Raw genomic sequence first — 17,217 nt, forward strand, 5'->3', positions numbered from 1 at the left:
AAAAGCTGTTTATAAAAGACTGAGATTACTTCAAATATACAGACTCTTTTTTTTCTACAATCGAGAATGAGATGCCCGTTAGTTATTTATGCATCGCCGTTGTAGATTTCACATATCACGTGATATAAATGCGGAACCGGCCTCTATGGTTCCCCGAATAAATAAATTTGCTCCGCAAAAGCTCCGCGTTGGCTAAATTGATAGTACTTACCTCTTCTTAGGGTTATCACCTTTTCTCTCGGGCCCTAAATATCGGAATTGGATCGATATCTTGTCACAACGATCAATATCCGAAAATCATTGACCCTTCCATCATCCTAGCAGAATCATCACTACCGCCAATATGAACACATCAGGCATGCCGGTAGGCCCCATGGGCATGGGAGGAAACCAGACGGCTGGAATGAGTGAACAGGAAGCTGCTATGGTGAAGATGGTATGTGGATTTATAACAGATCTCCTGAATTAGCCCTAACCTTCTGTTTGCAGATGCAACGCGGTATGGAATCGTGTCCTATTAAGACCGTCATCTCCGGTACAATGGGTTTCGCTCTAGGCGGTGCATTCGGTCTCTTCATGGCTAGTGTAAGTCATTCAAAAAAATCAAAATCACATCTTCAGTTATAATGACTAACCCCGACCTCACACTAGATGTCCTACGACTCATCCTTCACACCCCAAGGTCGCGAAATCGCAAACCTCCCCTGGCGCCAGCAAGTGCGCATCGGCTTCAAGGATATGGGAGCGCGCTCATGGTCTTCTGCTAAGAATTTTGGCATCGTTGGTGCCCTCTACTCTGGAACAGAGTGCTGTATCGAGGGTCTGCGCGCGAAGAACGATCTCACTAACAGCGTCGCGGCTGGTTGTGTCACTGGTGGTATTCTGGGTGCTAAGGCTGGTCCGCAGGCGGCAGCTTTCGGTTGCGCGGGCTTTGCGGCGTTCAGTGCTGCTATTGATGCTTACATGCGAATGCCTGCGTCTGACGACTAAATATTGCTATGGCTTATCAGCCTACACGAAGTCCGACTTCGACGTTTCTTCGATCTGTACATTTTAAACGACACTTTTCCTGGGCGAATCTTTGGGGTGAAATGGGAGCATAAGGGGCGTTTTTTCATTCACCACTCATCTGTATTATATGGTAATCTTCGTCATGATTTATTGCCCAGGTGGTTGATCAACGCCCGAGAAGCAAAAGACTAGACAAATTTCAATTGATATACTATTCACATATATATTTGTTACATATACACAGGTCTAAGGCAACACGATGTACTTTTCCAAGCGCTTAGGAATGGAACCCCGTAGGTTTTTACTCTCGAGCCAAGTGTTGGAGAACAACCGATCAGCGTATCGGTACGCTCCGTCGCACAGAATTGTTACCACGGTGCTGCCCTGGCCCAGCTTCTCAGCGACCTCCTTGGCAGCTACCACGTTCAGGGCAGAACTAGCACCGAGGTACAAACCCTCCTCATCCAGGCAACGGTAGATCATCTCAATGGTCTTCTCGTCACTGATGTTCAACGAGCCATCCAAGAGGTCAATATCAGGCTGCAGGTTGTCGGTGACACGACCTTGGCCAATGCCCTCGGTGATGCTGCTACCGGATCGGTCGATCAAATTACCACCGCTCTGGATGTAACTGTGGAGAACGCTTCCTGGAGGATCGGCCAGGAAGCTCTTAACTCGACCGTCACTGACCTCCTTAAGGTAGCGAGTGATACCAGCCAGAGTACCACCGGTTCCAGTAGCACAGGTGAAAGCGTCAAGCTTGCCATTAGTTTGAGCCCAAATCTCCGGGCCAGTAGTCTCGATGTGCGCTTGGCGATTGGCAATGTTGTCGAATTGGTTCGTCCATACGGCATTTTCCAAGGATTCAGCATGGCGACGGGCCTGGTGATTGTAGTTCTCGGGGTTATCGAATGCGACGGCAGGGACCGGGTACACCTCAGCACCTAGCAGGCGAAGCAGATCGATTTTACCCTGGGCCTGGGTGTTGGGCATGTAGATCACCAGCTTGTAACCTTTTGATCGACACACATGCGCAAGACCGATACCAGTGTTGCCGGCAGTACCCTCAACTACGGTACCACCAGGGCGAAGTCCCTTTCTCTCGGCGTCCTCGACGACAAAAAGCGCGGCACGGTCTTTCACACTTCCACCAGGGTTCTGGAACTCCGCCTTACCCAGAATATTACATCCGGTTTCCTCGGAAAGTTTCTTAAGCCGAATGAGTGGTGTGTTACCAATGGCTAGATCAAAGAGCTGTCGTTAAATAGAGGATTCCACAATCGCATGGAAAGTCGACATACCTTCTGTGAGACCATTTACAACACCTTGAGCAGTAGATACTTTAGACGTGTATGATGGTGCATTGGCGGCACGAATGGCCGTGGTACCAAAGCGCCGGATACTGTGCCGGAACATCCTACAGTAAATCAATCGCGAAAATCCTCTTAAAAGTGAATCTACAATTTAAATCGAGCCTCAATCACATCATCCATAGTTAACTCCGATTACGGGCTGAGTCATCATGCACGTGATATCTTATCGTCTTTCCCCGTTTGGGCTGTTTGTTTACCGCCCGCACTCTCCTTGCTTTCATCTGTGGATGCGGTCCTGCAATGCTCATGCTTTTTTCTCTTTGCTAATTGCGCCTTGATAACTAACGCCCACTATGCCCGGCCGAGTCGCCGCACGTTCCACCTCCGCGACAACGCGTAGGTCGTCGGCACAACCTTCAGCGGGGCGTGCCCCCTCAGTGCCCCCATCATTTGCGATTCCCGAAGAGGCGGCGCTTCCTGAAACATCGCCAAACCTCCGTCGTGATGTGTGTACCATTTTTGCAGATGCGCAGCGCTCAACTACCGGTCACCGTAAGCTGGTGGTGCGCTTGCGGAAAATTCAAGAAATTTGCTGTGGTATTGCCCAGAAGAAAAAAGGACAGGAGCAGGTGGATGTGGTGATTCCCGAGGAAGAATCGGTTCCGGAGAGAGAGTTCAACGTGGAGGTTGGGCGTTGCATGCTTCGAATTTTGCCTATCAAGAAATCTGAACCTGTCGGTGATCGCATTCTTCGCTTTATGGATGCCTTCCTCACCCATGCATCCGAGAAGGATGCAGAATTATTTGCTTCGAAGGCCGAGGATGAAGAGGAGATGCACACAGCACCGGAGACACCCACTTCGCGACTAACCTCCAGTATCGTGTCCTTGATAGTGCCTGTTCTCAGCTCCAAAGATAAAATGGTACGGTTCCGTGCGACTCAGATTGTCGCCCATATTGTCAATGCACTCGAGTCGATTGATGACGAACTCTACCACATAATTCGACAGGGCTTGCTCAAGCGCATGCGTGACAAGGAATCAACCGTTCGTGTGCAAGCTGTTCTGGGACTTGCACGATTGGCCGGCAATGACGACGAAGATGATAACGAGGACAACACTACGGCTCTGCTGGAGAAGCTGATTGAAATTATGCAAAATGATACTAGCGCCGATGTTCGTAAGAATCTTCTCACTAATCTCCCGCTTGCCCCCGTTACCCTGCCGTATCTCCTTGAACGTGCCCGCGATCTCGATGCCCCGACAAGACGCACGTTGTATTCGCGTCTTTTGCCAACCCTTGGCGATTTTCGCCACCTGTCCCTATCTATGAGAGAAAAGCTCCTCCGCTGGGGCTTAAGAGACCGCGATGAAAGTGTTCGCAAAGCTACCGGTAAGCTGTTCTACGACCGCTGGGTTGAAGACTGCGCTGGTACCAATAGTGGCGAGGACGGTGCAACCGGTCAACGCTCGGCTCCCAACACAAATGCCTTGCTAGAACTCTTGGAAAGAATTGACGTGGTCAACTCCGGTATGGAGAGCGGCATTGCCCATGAGGCGATGCGCAGCTTCTGGGAGGGTCGACCTGACTATCGGGAGTCGGTGGTTTTCGACGAACCTTACTGGGAGTCTTTATCAGGAGAATCGGCTTTCCTCCTACGGTCATTCAATGACTTTTGCCGTGTGGAAAATGATGGCAAGTACGAAAGCCTGGCAGATGACAAAATGCCGGAAGTTACGGCGCTCGCATACTACCTTTCCAAATATACGACCGATTTACTACAAAGAAAGAAGACCGCAAAGGAAACGGGAGATGACAACGATGACGATGCTGTTGAGCAAGAATTTATCGTCGAGCAACTGCTGCACATCGCAATCACACTTGATTACAGCGATGAGGTAGGCCGGCGGAAGATGTTTTCCCTTCTCCGAGAGTCACTGGCCGTTCCAGAATTGCCAGAGGAATGTACAAAGCTCGCAGTTGAGACGCTAAGGTGCGTATGCGGCCCTGACAATGCAGCCGAGAGTGAATTCTGCAGTGTGGTTCTAGAAGCCATTGCTGAGGTTCACGACACAATTATCACTGACGACAGCTTTGTGTCTGCCAAATCTGAGATCAGTGATGATGCCAGTAGCCGACACCGGTCTGAGACTCCAGCGAGTGAAGATGATGTACCCTTCAATAAGGAAGAAGCTAAGGCCAAGATTCTCCGTGAGATCGTGGTCAACATGAAGTGTCTGCACATTGCGCAGTGTATGCTTCAAAATGTCCAAGGCCACCTACAGCAGAACATTAACTTGGTGACCATGTTGAACAATCTCGTTGTTCCTGCTGTGCGAAGCCACGAGGCACCAATTCGGGAACGTGGCTTGCTCTGTCTGGGCCTGTGCTGTCTACTTGATAAGGTCCGCTTCCGCCCCTCTGAACGCGAATTGCCATTTCTAACGTGCACTAATAGAACCTCGCTGAGGAGAATATGACACTCTTCATCCACTGCTACAGCAAGGGACACGACGGTCTGCAGGTAACGGCCTTGCAGATCATCTGTGACATGGTTACAACCCATCCGTCGCTGCTCACTCCCGTCACACAATCTGACGGCGAGACAGTGACACCGTCAGCCGTTCACAAACCCTTGCTCAAGGTGTTTTCACGTGCCTTGAAGGCCAACGCTCCTCCCAGCGTGCAGTCGGCTGCCGCCACAGCACTCTCAAAGCTTCTCCTTACCAACACCTTCACTCCTTCAGACCCCAACATACCATCCACTATTCAAGAATACAACGAGAATGCTGTTGAGACACTGCTGCAGTCCCTCGTGATATCATTCTTCCATCCTCGCACACGAGAGAATCCGGCATTCCGACAGTCCCTGGCTTATTTCTTCCCTGTTTACTGTCACTCACGGTTAGAAAACACTCAGCGAATGCGGCGGGTGTCTGTACCGATTATTCGCGGGGTCATGAATGCGGCTGAGGAGCACTATTCGCTTGAGGCTGAAGAGGACAGTGACGGTGAGATTGACGCGAGTGTTGGCGAGCGCGAAGTCAAGGCATTGATGACAGGTGTTATTGGAATGCTAGCTGAATGGACTGATGAGCGCCGCGTTGTTGGTCTTGGTGGTGAGCGTGTTATGATTGGTGGCACTGCCAGCTCGACTGCCTGTGGGTGGGTACACTTGGCCCTAGTCAAAGACATCCTGGAGCGCGTTCTGGGCATCAGTGCTGGTAGCAATCGTTGCTCGAAAGATGAACGCAAGCTAGTTTTCTCACTCTTGAGCAAACTTTACATTGCCGCCCCGACACTTCCTTCCACTTCCACCCGCGCTGGATCCCGTGCTCCTGAGGGTGGCGATGACCAGCTCCGTATTAGCGTTCGAAGTGCCGCGACACTCGAGATTGATCCCAACAATGTCCAGCTTGCTCATGAAGTCAAGGACCTCTTAGACCAGACGATTGAGGAGGGTCTTGCTGGTGAGGCATCCAGTCGAAATGCCTTGGTCAAGGCCAAGAATGCAGTTCTCAAGATCCTTGCAGTTGCCCAAGATGCCCGGGCCGCCAGTGTACGGCCCCGTGCAGGCACCGAAGATCTAGAGAGTGACGCTGGTAGCGTTCGGTCAGCGAGTGTTCGGCGCTCTGTCGAGCCTTTTGGTGCTGCAAGTCGTCGTCATGTCTCCGTGGAACCCAGCATCATGGAAGAAGATGAAGGAGACAGCGGTATTCAAACAGGAAGGATTCGTCCCTCCGTTGAAGTCGGTCGTCGTATTGAGCCTAGTATTATGGAGGAAGATGAAGATGATCTTGATACTAGCAGAGGTACTGTGATTAAGGATGAGGTCACTGACTGATGAATAAATGATTTTCTGTTGTTCAGTGTTCATGATGGCGTTTATCGAGTTTCGTGGATTTGGGGTGGGGGGTAGGGTTCGAACTCTATGTGGTCTTATTTTTATTATTATTATTATTATGAAGAGTACAGAAGTTTCAATTTTGCAGTATGAGTCTTGCGTTGGAATGGAATAAGTTAGGGCTTCGACGTATGCTTCGATGTATACCCAACGCCACGTGATTTTCCCATTACTGTTTGTTCCTTCAAGAGTTCTTTACGTATTTAATACCTTTGAGTATCTCGAGTCAAAGGCCAGTTACAGTTTCTACTTTAGGGCTATGGTCTAAACTTAGGTGTTTCTCTCCTAATAGCTCATAATATCTTATCTCGTCTACTCTAAAGCATGGGCCCATTTCTCTGGAATTTGACAGGGATCCACTCTACCAGCATCGCATTGAACGAGAGAAAGTACATTAAGAAGCATGGGCTAGACTAGAAATTAACACGGTATCCAATTTAGTAAGACTATAGGAACAGGGATTCTGGCCTGGCTGGGGTTGCACGGAAGTGGCATTTGAAGGCAAAATCAGCAAAACAAAGAAGGCAAAAATTAATAAAATAATCAGGGGAATTTAACACAGACTCTTATTATCCTACAGTGGTATCTACTAAATAAACTGTTTGCTGTTGCTTCTATTGGGATCAGTAATCTCCGACCCCCGTGAACCCGAAACTTTTCTTTTCCAAACTCCACCTTCGAGTTGGCTCTTTTCTTCCTCACCCCCCTTTCCCTTTCCTTCTTCTCTCTTCCCCCGGGTTTCTTTTTTCCTTCTTTTTTTTATATACACCACGACACCCCCGGTCGTGTTTGTCTCTTGCTGTTCCTTGCAGAGGCAACCGTTTCCTTCTTTTACCCCCGGCTCTCTCTCCTGTCGTTCTGTTGGAACGTCCAAGCTATGGCCGCCGTCACAGCTCCCACTCCCAAGCTGGATCGCTACGTTGTAATCCACGTTGCAACCACATGTGATGAGCATGGAGTCTATGTCACCAAGGATTCAGCTGAGGTGATCGAATTGGGATGGATTCTGTTGGACACCAAGACTTGTGATGAGGTACCTACACACAATCCGCAATCTTCCTCTTTTCCCCTCAGCATTTTTTAGCCAACATCTCGCCCCTCCCCAACATCTATTACTGAACTCGAATTAATATAGCTTACCTTTTTTCCTCTTTCTACTAGTTGCATCGTGAAAGTGTCCTTGTAAAGCCTGTCAATACTCCAATCACACCCCTCTGCAGTGAGCCTTCCCATCAGCTAAGACCATTGATATACCCGTACAAGTACATGGCCTCCCGGAAACGTTTCAGCTAACCTAGTACCACAGCGAGCTTGACTACTTTGACTTGGGAGCACGTCCGCTCAGCAGGTACATTCCGTGATGCCATCTCGCGGTTTGACGCTTTCGCCGCGGAACATCTCACCAGCAAGCAACTCGAATTTGCCTTTGTGACGTTGGATTCGTGGGATCTGCGCGTGCAGTTGCCCCGTGAAGCCCGTGATAAGGCCGTTGTGCTGCCTGCATACCTGCAGCACTCCCGAACCTTTGACCTGCGCACCGAATACCAGCGCTGGCAAACTCATCATCCCGAGTCGCTGCCCTTCGGTCCCAGCTCTTTGTCGAATATTTGTGCCGCTCTCGAGGTTGAGCCCGTCCAGTCTTCCGCCCCTATCAAGCACAATCTTCCATTCCATCTGCAAGCATTGGCCCCAGCTTCCCCGCGCCGTGCTATGGAGGAGGCCATTACTCTCGCCCGCGTTCTCCGAGGCCTGATTCGCAAGTCACAGCCTCCTCACGAACACCCCGAGATCCTGACCCGCCCGATGGATGCCCACGCCGATGTGCGTGCCTTCCTCACTGAGCGGAGCAAGGTCCTTCACTTGAGTGGCCTGCCCCACGACACCACACAATCGGAGCTGGAGAGCTGGTTCACCCAGTTTGGCGGCCGGCCTATTGCTTTCTGGACTCTGCGGACTCCAGACCAGCACAAGCCTACCGGAACTGGCTTCGCCGTTTTTTCATCCCATGAAGAAGCCGCCGAGAGCCTGTGCATGAATGGCCGAGCTCTCAATGAGAAGGCAATTGAGGTCTCTCCATCCTCAAGCCGAGTCCTCGACCGAGCGGCCGAGATCCTCACACCATTCCCTCCCTCGAAGAACCGTCCTCGTCCTGGTGATTGGACTTGCCCGTCTTGCGGGTTCTCCAACTTCCAGCGCCGCACTGCATGCTTCCGCTGCTCCTTCCCGGCCATGGCTGCTGCCCCCGACCCGATGGGTTACGGCTATGGATACGGCCCTCCGTCCATGATGCCCCCTCACATGGGCCATGGTCATGGCATGGGTCACTCTCGGGGTATGGGAGGCAACGGCGGTGTTGTTCCCTTCCGTGCTGGTGACTGGAAGTGTGGCTCGGAGGGTTGTGGTTACCACAACTTTGCGAAGAACATCAACTGTCTTCGCTGCGGTGCCCCTCGTTCTGGCGCTGCAGTTGTGGCCGATAACGCATTCAACTCGCCGATGGATCCACCATCTCAGTTCGGCATGGGTCCCAATTCAATGGCAAGCACTCCGGCTCCCGGTCCGTTTGCTTCCACCGCTGGTGGTAGCTTCGGTGGTTTCAGCCAACAGTTCGGTGGTCCACCTAACAACTATGCCCTCCCCACCGGTGGTCTGGGTAATGCTCCGGGAGCTTACCCTCCTATGGGCCAAGTGAACTCGGGATATGGCTCGTCAAACAACTCTCATTCGGCTGCATCCTTTGCAAACCCTGCAACACAGGCGGCATTCACTGGCGCTGACCACGGCGTCCCCTCCACGAACGCCTCCAACGGTGCTTTCTACGGCTCCGAGGCCTCCAGCGACCCTTTTGCATTCCTGTCGACTGGCCTCGGTGGTCTGACCGTTTCTGATGATCCTCACTCTCGTCGGAACGGTACTGGTTCTAACAAGTCGCCAGCCTAAATATAGGGTGACTTATCCACTTTTTCGCCCGAACCGGGCGGTCACACTTACTGTCCATACTGCAAACCAAAATTGCATTGGTTGAAATTGGTTGATACGCATTGTAAAAGGGATTCTGCGGTTCCGGTGCATCGGGTTGAAAGGAGCAGGCGGGTAGCGTGCGTCGACGATTCCGGTTATTCTTCTGCCGTCCTCATTTCTGGATGATTTCTTGTCTCTTTGGTCCTTTTTTTCCTTCTTGATATTTTGGTTGTTGGCCCCCTTGATTCCATCTTGAGCTCTATATGGTCTGATCTGGTCTGCTTTTATATTTATTTTTCTCTTTTTTCTTTTTGTCTTGTTCAGGATGGCGGCATATTTGGAGCCCGCCGGGGGCGTGGATTTTGGCCATTGTCATGGGTTTGGACGCGAAAGCATTGTGAGCCTAGGTTGTGCACTCGACCTACACTGCATTTTAGATCTTTTGTCCTTCCCTTTTTGCGTTGGGTCATGGCAAGCGTCGGAGAATTCACGGTATTGATCTCACGGGTGGGATATCACATTGGTTCGGACTCCGTTGGGGGTGTTGGGGGGTTTCAATTTTGCGCTTACGCCGGCTTTTGGGCTTTGGGCTTCGGATCGAGGGTGTTATTCATCTTTGGAGGCCATCCACATGGCATTGGGCAAGAAAAAAGATTGTTCTGTCTATATTTTTGACTTTTGTGACTCGCATCTATATTTCGTTGTACTAGTACATCTGCCGTGGTTTACTGCCTGGCTTGGCCAAGATATATATATAAGTGACACATTTGTTACTGATGTCAGGCTCTCTATCTCTACCTATGTGGGCAGTCTCATTCAGTTGGAATAGACCCTATTTCCCCTAGTAGGTGTAGACTCTGCCCAGTTGCACTCGAGGTTCTACTATATAGATCAAGCATATCAACTTCGGGAGGTTGATATTTGGTCAAAATGAGTGATAAACCGTGATAACCTTCCTATAATATCAACACAGATTTTGTGACGTAGCAGACTAGTATCTGATATTTTCAGCCATTAGAAAGAAGTCGTGGCTTCATTGCTGAACTGATTAGCTTATGAGCCGTTGTCCTTAACTATGGCGCCAAGGCAACCGTAGGCTTTCGTGGGCGGTGACGCGGGCCCCATTCATTGCTCTGGCACATCATCGCGCTCTGCAACAACTACCTTCCCAGCTCCTCTCTTTTCTCCACAACTCCGATTTACAAGAAACCCTTGCCTATTCATTTTTACTGTTTCTGTCTATTTTCTCGTACTATTGCATCAATATGTCCGGCTACGACCGAGCTCTCTCAGGTAAGCCAGCTAGCTCCTCCATCAATAAGAGCCCTTTCACCTCGTTCTCATCAAGTCAATCATGCTAACTCAGACTAGTTTTCAGGTACGCATTAACACTTTGAGCTCCAGCTCTGGATATAATTACTAAAATCATCCCCAGTCCTGATGGGCACGTCTTCCAGGTTGAGTATGCCATGGAGGCAGTGAAGCGAGGTAAGAGCATATTGCAACAGATCAAGCACCTCTTTCTCACCTTATCTACCATTAATCTGGGGAATGATAAGTGGAATGAAATGCTGACGGATGTCACAATGTAGGAACTTGCGCCGTCGGTGTCAAAGGCAAGGATATCGTCGTCCTCGGTTGCGAAAAGCGTTCCGCCCTTAAGCTCCAAGATACGCGCATTACCCCCTCGAAGATCGCCATGGTGGATGACCATGTGTGCCTCGCCTTTGCTGGTCTAAACGCCGATGCTCGCATCTTGATTGACAAGGCCCGGTTAGAAGCCCAGTCCCACCGTCTGACCGTCGAGGACCCCGTTACCATTGAATATATTACCAAGCACATTGCGAGCGTGCAGCAGAGATACACACAGAGTGGTGGTGTGCGTCCATTTGGTATTAGTACTCTGATTGTCGGTTTCGACAAGAATGACTCTACACCACGCCTGTACCAGACCGAACCGTCTGGTATCTACTCCGCCTGGTAAGGTTTTTCTGCATTATACTTTGGTGTACATCGTTTTCTGACTGAGATTTTATCCCCATTACAGGAAAGCCAATGCTATCGGTCGTTCCAGCAAGACCGTTCGCGAGTTCCTTGAGCGTAACCACCAAGATGACATGGACCGTGAGCAGACAATCCAGCTGACCATCAAGTCATTGTTGGAAGTTGTGCAAACGGGAGCCAAGAACATTGAGGTAGCCATCATGGCCCCGGGCAAGGGTGTTGAGATGCTGCCGGACGAACAAATCGAATCGTATGTCAAGAACATCGAGACCGAGAAGCAGGAGGAAGCGGCCAAGAAGAAGACCCGAACAGGGACTACCACTGCCGCCATTCTCACCCGGCCTGGCGGCGCCGAGTCAACTGATTAAGCAAGATATCAGGACTTATGGTCCGTGAAGGATGACTAGTATCTTATCTGTGTCGATTTACAATAGCGCTGGTCTCTCCCTTTCACGAGGATCCAACGACGAAGTTTCTACACATTTGACTTTGTTCTCTCGTATTTGTACAGTATGTAAAAGGGAGGGTATTGATACCATGAGCAAATTGACCCCAGATGAAGGCGCAAGAAAAATGAAGCATCAGGTCGTCAACATCATGAAATTAAAATAGAACCAATGCAACTTCACGACACTAGCCCATGCGATCAGACAGGTCTTTGAAATTGAAGATGGACTTTTCTTGATCGCCGCGAACACGGTCATCCTTGAGCATACTGGAAATACTTCGTTAGTGTCTGCTTTGAAGGCCGCAATATTGGATCTTCTTCATACCGATTGTCCATTCGCACGTCGTCGCCTTCCACCTGTAGGGTTGCTTTCGGTGTCACGGCCTCGAGGACAAAGTGGTTATCGCAGTGTGGACAGTACTCGTCACTGCACAAAAATGTTTAGTATCTCGCGCATCCCTGTGGATGGTGGAGCAGTCGTACCTCTCCTCGAACTCGGCGGCGTCCTTACGGAAGGGCTTCCTGCATTTTTTACACGCGAAGACCTATATGGTCAGCATCATGATTTAAACTAACACGAGTGTAGAGATCTACTGTCATACCATCTCTTGGGACTTCTTCAATGGATGTGACTCTTGTTCCTGGTGGCATTCGGCACAATCGAACCACTTGCGGCCTGTTCATCACTGATGAGTTATCTTGTATATAAATGAAGGCTCTCGTTTATCATACAGCAAGGGGATCGAATAGACACTTGCGCGTTAAGGACGTGTTTACTGTTAAGCGGGGGATTGTTAGCTTGTCTTTTTTTTTTTTTTTTTTTGTTTTTGGGCGGCCAGGGGTAATGGGGATTCCACTCATAAGAGCGTCAAGCTGAGTAATGAGGATATATTAGACTCACCACATGATGCTGACGAAGATGCGTAGACTGTTCACTAATATATGGGGGCTTCAAGGAGTTGAAGAAACGTTGCGCAGGAACCTGTTGATCAGCCTCTCCCGTGATCGTCCTCCACTTTCCTCCCCGCCATTTATTCCAACTTCACCTTCTCCTGTCCACTATAGCGTTGCTCGGACGGTTCACTTCTCCTATTCCTCGGCCTTTGTGCCGCTCACGATTTACAACTTCGCTTCGTTGTTTGTTGTGCTCAAAACCTTTCTTATCACTCCTACCTCAAGCCAGTCCCCCCACTAGATCCCCGGCAATAACAAGGAGGCCTATGATCGATTCTCACAACCGGTTTCGGCGACGAATTTACGGTTATTGTTATGGAGAAGAATGACTCAGAAGAGGCTGATGGCGCCTCCATTGTATGCAATGCGCAACCGTTTTAATGTGGCACGTGGAATTTAAACTGACTCGCATATACCAGAGACCTGTATCTTCCCTACTATCCCATTTCGAGAACCTCGCTCATCGCAATCCTCAATCTACCTCGAGTACCAGCCCGAATGACTCTTCCAGCCGAGTTTTGAGAACCCCTGAGCCCATCGACGAGCTCCGATCATCCAGCCGCGCGTCCCTAGATCTTCCCCGGCCACAATCACCCTGGGACCCGGAGGATAGGCAGGGGCGAAACCATGGTCTGGAAAACATACGACAGAGAAGGTTAAATGGATCTTCTCGAACGCGATATGGCAGGCCCATTTCTATGAGTGTCCATCAATCGTCGCCGCAGCTCACACCTACCTTGACTGTCCAGTCACCTCGTTCGCCGCCGCGCATCTCGGAACAAGACCGTCTGGCATTACGCCAAAGTAATGATCGACTGACTCGAAGTCCCTCGCTGCATTCCTCTAGAGAGACTGTCTCGGCCGGCGTCTCCCCCAATCCATCTAATCGGCCAACAACACCAAATGATGGTCCGCCTGTTCTGCGGGGAGCGCAAGGGGGTCCAATCGGGCGACTTTCACCAGTTGCGCCGTTTTTGAACGGCCATGGGGGTCCAGGGGATCGGAAATCGAAAAGTATCTCGTTACCGCCGCCAGTAAACCGGGCAGATAAGCCGAAAATACCAGTCAAACCAGCCATGCTTTCTTTTCACGATTCAAACTGTTTGGCTCCCCAGGCAGATCCTGTTTCATCTGAGGGTCACGTATCGCCTTTCAGTACTCCTCCCAGCAGCCCAGAGAAGATACCGGCCAAGGTCTTATCTGCTAGTAAAACTGCTCCTCCTCCGCCCCTATCTGCACGGCCTATCACTCCTATTAGACATTCGTTCGATAGTAGATCTGCATTGGCGAGTGCGAGTGCGAGTACTCGAAATGATGTCCAAGCAATCGGTTCCCCAAAGATCCCTCCTGCTCCTGCTGAGCCTTCTCGAGCTACGAAACCCTTGATGGTGCAAATTCCTTTAACATCCTCTTGGGTGTTAGAGACTTCAACAGCCCCACCTTTTTCTACTCAAAGGATTTCGACAACTGATAGCCCCATTGAGCGCCCTGGACTTCCACCACGACCGTCGCCTGCAGCACCTCGGCGGAGAGACTTCTCGTCCGTGAGTGGACCAGTACAACCTGTAACTAGCCCATCATCAATGACGCCAATTTCTCGATCACTTTCTCGATCAATCCCTTCAAAACCTCAAGCGAGCGAGGGCCGGACACCGCGGATTCCTCTACGCCAACATTCTCTGCCGCGCGAATATTACCGACCTTCTACCCTTGTCGAGCCTCGAATCATACGCACAGATACTGAAGAAGACATCACGGGAGAAGAGAATCCCATTCGGGCTGATTACCCGGACGCCTCACAGGCTAACAGACGCCCTCCTTATCTCAAAACTGGACCTAGGGAAATTCCTACTAGATATGATACCCGTCTGCTCGCCGTTTGTGGGAAATATGTGTGCACAGCCGGATATTTGACTCGTGCGTGGGATCTCACAACTGGGGAGCAAATCATGAGCCTCAGTCATGGTGAGACCGTAAAGAGCTTGGCAATAGCATTTAAGCCAGGAAAAGGACTTGAAGACGAGGGTCAGCGTATTTGGCTAGGTACCAGCGCTGGAGAGCTTGTGGAAGTTGATATTTTATCAAATTCTATCGTTTCGACGCGGTCATATCCCTCTCGCCGAGAGGTTATTCAAATATTGCGTCATAAGAAAGATATGTGGACTCTTGACGATGAAGGTCGACTACTGGTGTGGATGCCAGATGAGTCTGGCACTCCCAATTTACAGTACAGCTTTCACAGTCCGCATGAGCGCGTTGCACGAGGCCATACTTTTTCCATGGTTGTAGATGATACGCTTTGGCTGGCCACCGGCAAAGATGTACATGTATATCGTCCTAGTGCACGCGATGACGGCTCATTCAAAGTTTTAAAGCGGCCACTCGGCTCCCAGCATTCTGGTGATGTTACATCGGGGGTATATACCACCAAGGATGGTGGCCGAGTATATCTTGGCCATGCAGATGGGAAGGTGACCGTTTATTCGTCAACTGACTATTCATGTTTGTCCGTGGTCAACGTTAGCCTCTACAAGATCAACTGCCTTAGTTTTGTTGGCGACTATCTATGGGCAGGATACAAAACGGGCATGATCTATGTCTACGATGTCAGAAAAAATCCCTGGATTGTAAAAAAAGATTGGCGTGCTCATGATAGCCCCGTCTCTGCTTTTGTACTGGATACGAGTAGTGTCTGGACGATTAATCGTCTCCAGGTGACTTCACTTGGCACTGACCAGTGCATTCGTCTTTGGGATGGTATGTTGGAGGATGATTGGCTTGGTAAGTTCCTTGTGCACTGGCTTTTAATTTTTAAAACAGTTCTTTTTCTAACTACTGCCAGATGCTCGGATGCAAACCAAAGATGTGGAGTTTTGCACCTTTCGGGAACTGCGAACTGTCATTGTGTCTTGGAATGCCGGAGCTTCTACTCCCGGTAGTGTTCGCACGTCAGATTTCATTAGAGATGCTGTCAATCCGGATCTTCCGCCTGATATCGTGGTGTTTGGTTTCCAGGAGCTGGTTGACTTAGAGAATAAGAAGATCACTGCAAGTACGTACAAATGATTCTCACTGTTTACGATGTTATACTAATCCTTGTCCAGAGAGTTTACTTATGGGTAGCAAGAAGAAGGAGAATGGCGAGAAGGAGCATATGAGTCGACAGTACCGAGTATGGATCGAACATCTCACTCAGACTCTTAATGCATGCATGCCTCTCGATGAGTCGTATGTTCTTATCCACACTTCCAATATGGTCGGGTTGTTCACCTGTGCCTTTGTAAAGCACAAAGAACGCCACAATATCAAGAACCTTAGTGCATCGGAGATTAAGCGGGGAATGGGTGGATTACATGGTAACAAGGTATGATGCCTGTTGCTCTGTATGATTTATGCATACTAATTGGCCATCCTAGGGTGCCCTGATCTTCCGCTTTGTTTTGGACGACAGTTCTATGTGCTTTGTCAACTGCCATCTTGCAGCAGGTCAGACCCAGACCGCTAACCGAAATAATGACATTGCAGCTATCCTGGAAGCCGAGTCATTACCCGTGGAAAGCAATTTCAAATCACGAGCTGATCAGTACGCCAGCGGTGGTGATGGTTCTATGATTATGGACCACGAGATCTGCATTCTGAATGGAGATTTGAACTACCGAATTGACTCTATTCCAAGAAATGTCATCATCAACGCCGTCCAGCAAAACAACCTCTCTAAACTCCTTGAACGCGATCAGCTTCTAGCATCCCGACGAAAGAACCCGGGATTCCGGCTACGCAGCTTTATTGAGGCGCCGATCACATTTGCACCGACGTACAAGTATGACGTTGGTACAGATGAATATGATACAAGTGACAAGAAACGCTCCCCGGCCTGGTGTGATCGTGTTCTTTACCGAGGTCTTGGCCGCATCAAACAACTCGACTACCGACGACACGAGGTTTATGCCTCGGACCATCGGCCTGTCAGTGCGAGCTTCAAGATCCGCGCGAAGACGGTGCTCCAGAAGGAACGGGCTGCGGTTTGGGAGACGTGCCAACTCGAATTTCAGGATGAAAAGCGCCGTCTGGCTTCTGAGGCGAGGTGGGTTCATCTAACTAGTTAATTTTCTTGAATGTCCCGAAAACTAATCGAACTTTTATTTTAGCATCGAGTATCTCATCACTGTGCTCGGCACTGACCCCCGCCAAGCGCGCGCCCTGATCTTAGGAAAGGCAAAGTAAGCATGGGCATTGAGTTTGGGCATCAGCGATGCGATCTGCCCTTTTTTATGGGCCGATGTATCCATATTGTACGAGTAACGATTTCACGATAGACATACATCATGACGGAGCTAAGAGCTCTGTGCATTACTGTTATTTATCCACAATGCACTATTGTTCGAGCGGAGAAAAGAGTACAAGTCGTATGACTTGGGCCTTCGAAGTGTAACCCAAGTATCTTGTTTGTTCTTCTGTTTCTCCACCTATAGATCTGTCTAACGCTATGAACATTCCCCGCATGAATTATGCAGATCTGCATGGTTCCGTAGTTGCTGGGCTTATTTATCCGTGAAGCTAGGTGGTTTCCCCGGTATTTCCCCTCATTAATATGTCTCTGATACCCAACTTTCAAGGGTTGG

At 49.8% G+C, this 17,217-nt stretch overlaps 8 protein-coding genes across 8 annotated transcripts; 6 read left to right on the forward strand and 2 right to left on the reverse strand.

The window, feature by feature from the left end:
* Window positions 1–343: 343 nt before the first annotated feature.
* Window positions 344–990, forward strand: N7495_001344 (translocation channel protein TIM22; the record flags this gene model as incomplete). The annotated part of the gene is made up of 3 exons (XM_057204014.1): window positions 344–436; window positions 490–585; window positions 652–990. The coding sequence occupies 3 exons, from the start codon at window positions 344–346 to the stop codon at window positions 988–990; spliced, it is 528 nt and encodes a 175-aa protein (XP_057068087.1).
* Window positions 991–1,257: 267 nt separating this feature from the next.
* Window positions 1,258–2,427, reverse strand: N7495_001345 (cysteine synthase A; the record flags this gene model as incomplete). Its single annotated transcript, XM_057204015.1, has 2 exons — window positions 1,258–2,252; window positions 2,313–2,427. The coding sequence occupies 2 exons, from the start codon at window positions 2,425–2,427 to the stop codon at window positions 1,258–1,260; spliced, it is 1,110 nt and encodes a 369-aa protein (XP_057068088.1).
* Window positions 2,428–2,677: 250 nt separating this feature from the next.
* N7495_001346 (condensin subunit YCG1) lies at window positions 2,678–6,168 on the forward strand (the record flags this gene model as incomplete). Its single annotated transcript, XM_057204016.1, has 2 exons — window positions 2,678–4,729; window positions 4,783–6,168. The coding sequence occupies 2 exons, from the start codon at window positions 2,678–2,680 to the stop codon at window positions 6,166–6,168; spliced, it is 3,438 nt and encodes a 1,145-aa protein (XP_057068089.1).
* Window positions 6,169–7,105: 937 nt separating this feature from the next.
* On the forward strand, window positions 7,106–9,168 carry N7495_001347 (putative RNA binding protein (Arp); the record flags this gene model as incomplete). The annotated part of the gene is made up of 3 exons (XM_057204017.1): window positions 7,106–7,261; window positions 7,390–7,447; window positions 7,535–9,168. 3 exons carry the CDS (start codon window positions 7,106–7,108, stop codon window positions 9,166–9,168), a joined length of 1,848 nt encoding a protein of 615 aa, XP_057068090.1.
* Window positions 9,169–10,454: 1,286 nt separating this feature from the next.
* On the forward strand, window positions 10,455–11,561 carry pre6 (proteasome core particle subunit alpha 4; the record flags this gene model as incomplete). Its single annotated transcript, XM_057204018.1, has 5 exons — window positions 10,455–10,482; window positions 10,561–10,567; window positions 10,625–10,677; window positions 10,782–11,169; window positions 11,237–11,561. The coding sequence occupies 5 exons, from the start codon at window positions 10,455–10,457 to the stop codon at window positions 11,559–11,561; spliced, it is 801 nt and encodes a 266-aa protein (XP_057068091.1).
* Window positions 11,562–11,826: 265 nt separating this feature from the next.
* On the reverse strand, window positions 11,827–12,547 carry N7495_001349 (CHY zinc finger protein; the record flags this gene model as incomplete). Its single annotated transcript, XM_057204019.1, has 6 exons — window positions 11,827–11,908; window positions 11,967–12,068; window positions 12,125–12,186; window positions 12,244–12,317; window positions 12,374–12,417; window positions 12,543–12,547. The coding sequence occupies 6 exons, from the start codon at window positions 12,545–12,547 to the stop codon at window positions 11,827–11,829; spliced, it is 369 nt and encodes a 122-aa protein (XP_057068092.1).
* A 1-nt stretch (window position 12,548) lies between these two features.
* N7495_001350 (uncharacterized protein) lies at window positions 12,549–12,836 on the forward strand (the record flags this gene model as incomplete). Its single annotated transcript, XM_057204020.1, has 1 exon — window positions 12,549–12,836. The coding sequence occupies one exon, from the start codon at window positions 12,549–12,551 to the stop codon at window positions 12,834–12,836; it is 288 nt and encodes a 95-aa protein (XP_057068093.1).
* Window positions 12,837–12,975: 139 nt separating this feature from the next.
* On the forward strand, window positions 12,976–16,819 carry N7495_001351 (putative inositol polyphosphate phosphatase; the record flags this gene model as incomplete). The annotated part of the gene is made up of 5 exons (XM_057204021.1): window positions 12,976–15,376; window positions 15,438–15,647; window positions 15,700–15,959; window positions 16,012–16,679; window positions 16,744–16,819. 5 exons carry the CDS (start codon window positions 12,976–12,978, stop codon window positions 16,817–16,819), a joined length of 3,615 nt encoding a protein of 1,204 aa, XP_057068094.1.
* Window positions 16,820–17,217: the final 398 nt, after the last annotated feature.

Source organism: Penicillium taxi, assembly GCF_028828555.1.
Source record: "Penicillium taxi strain IBT 34144 chromosome Unknown utg000001l_segment0_segment0, whole genome shotgun sequence".
Classification (NCBI taxonomy): domain Eukaryota; kingdom Fungi; phylum Ascomycota; class Eurotiomycetes; order Eurotiales; family Aspergillaceae; genus Penicillium; species Penicillium taxi.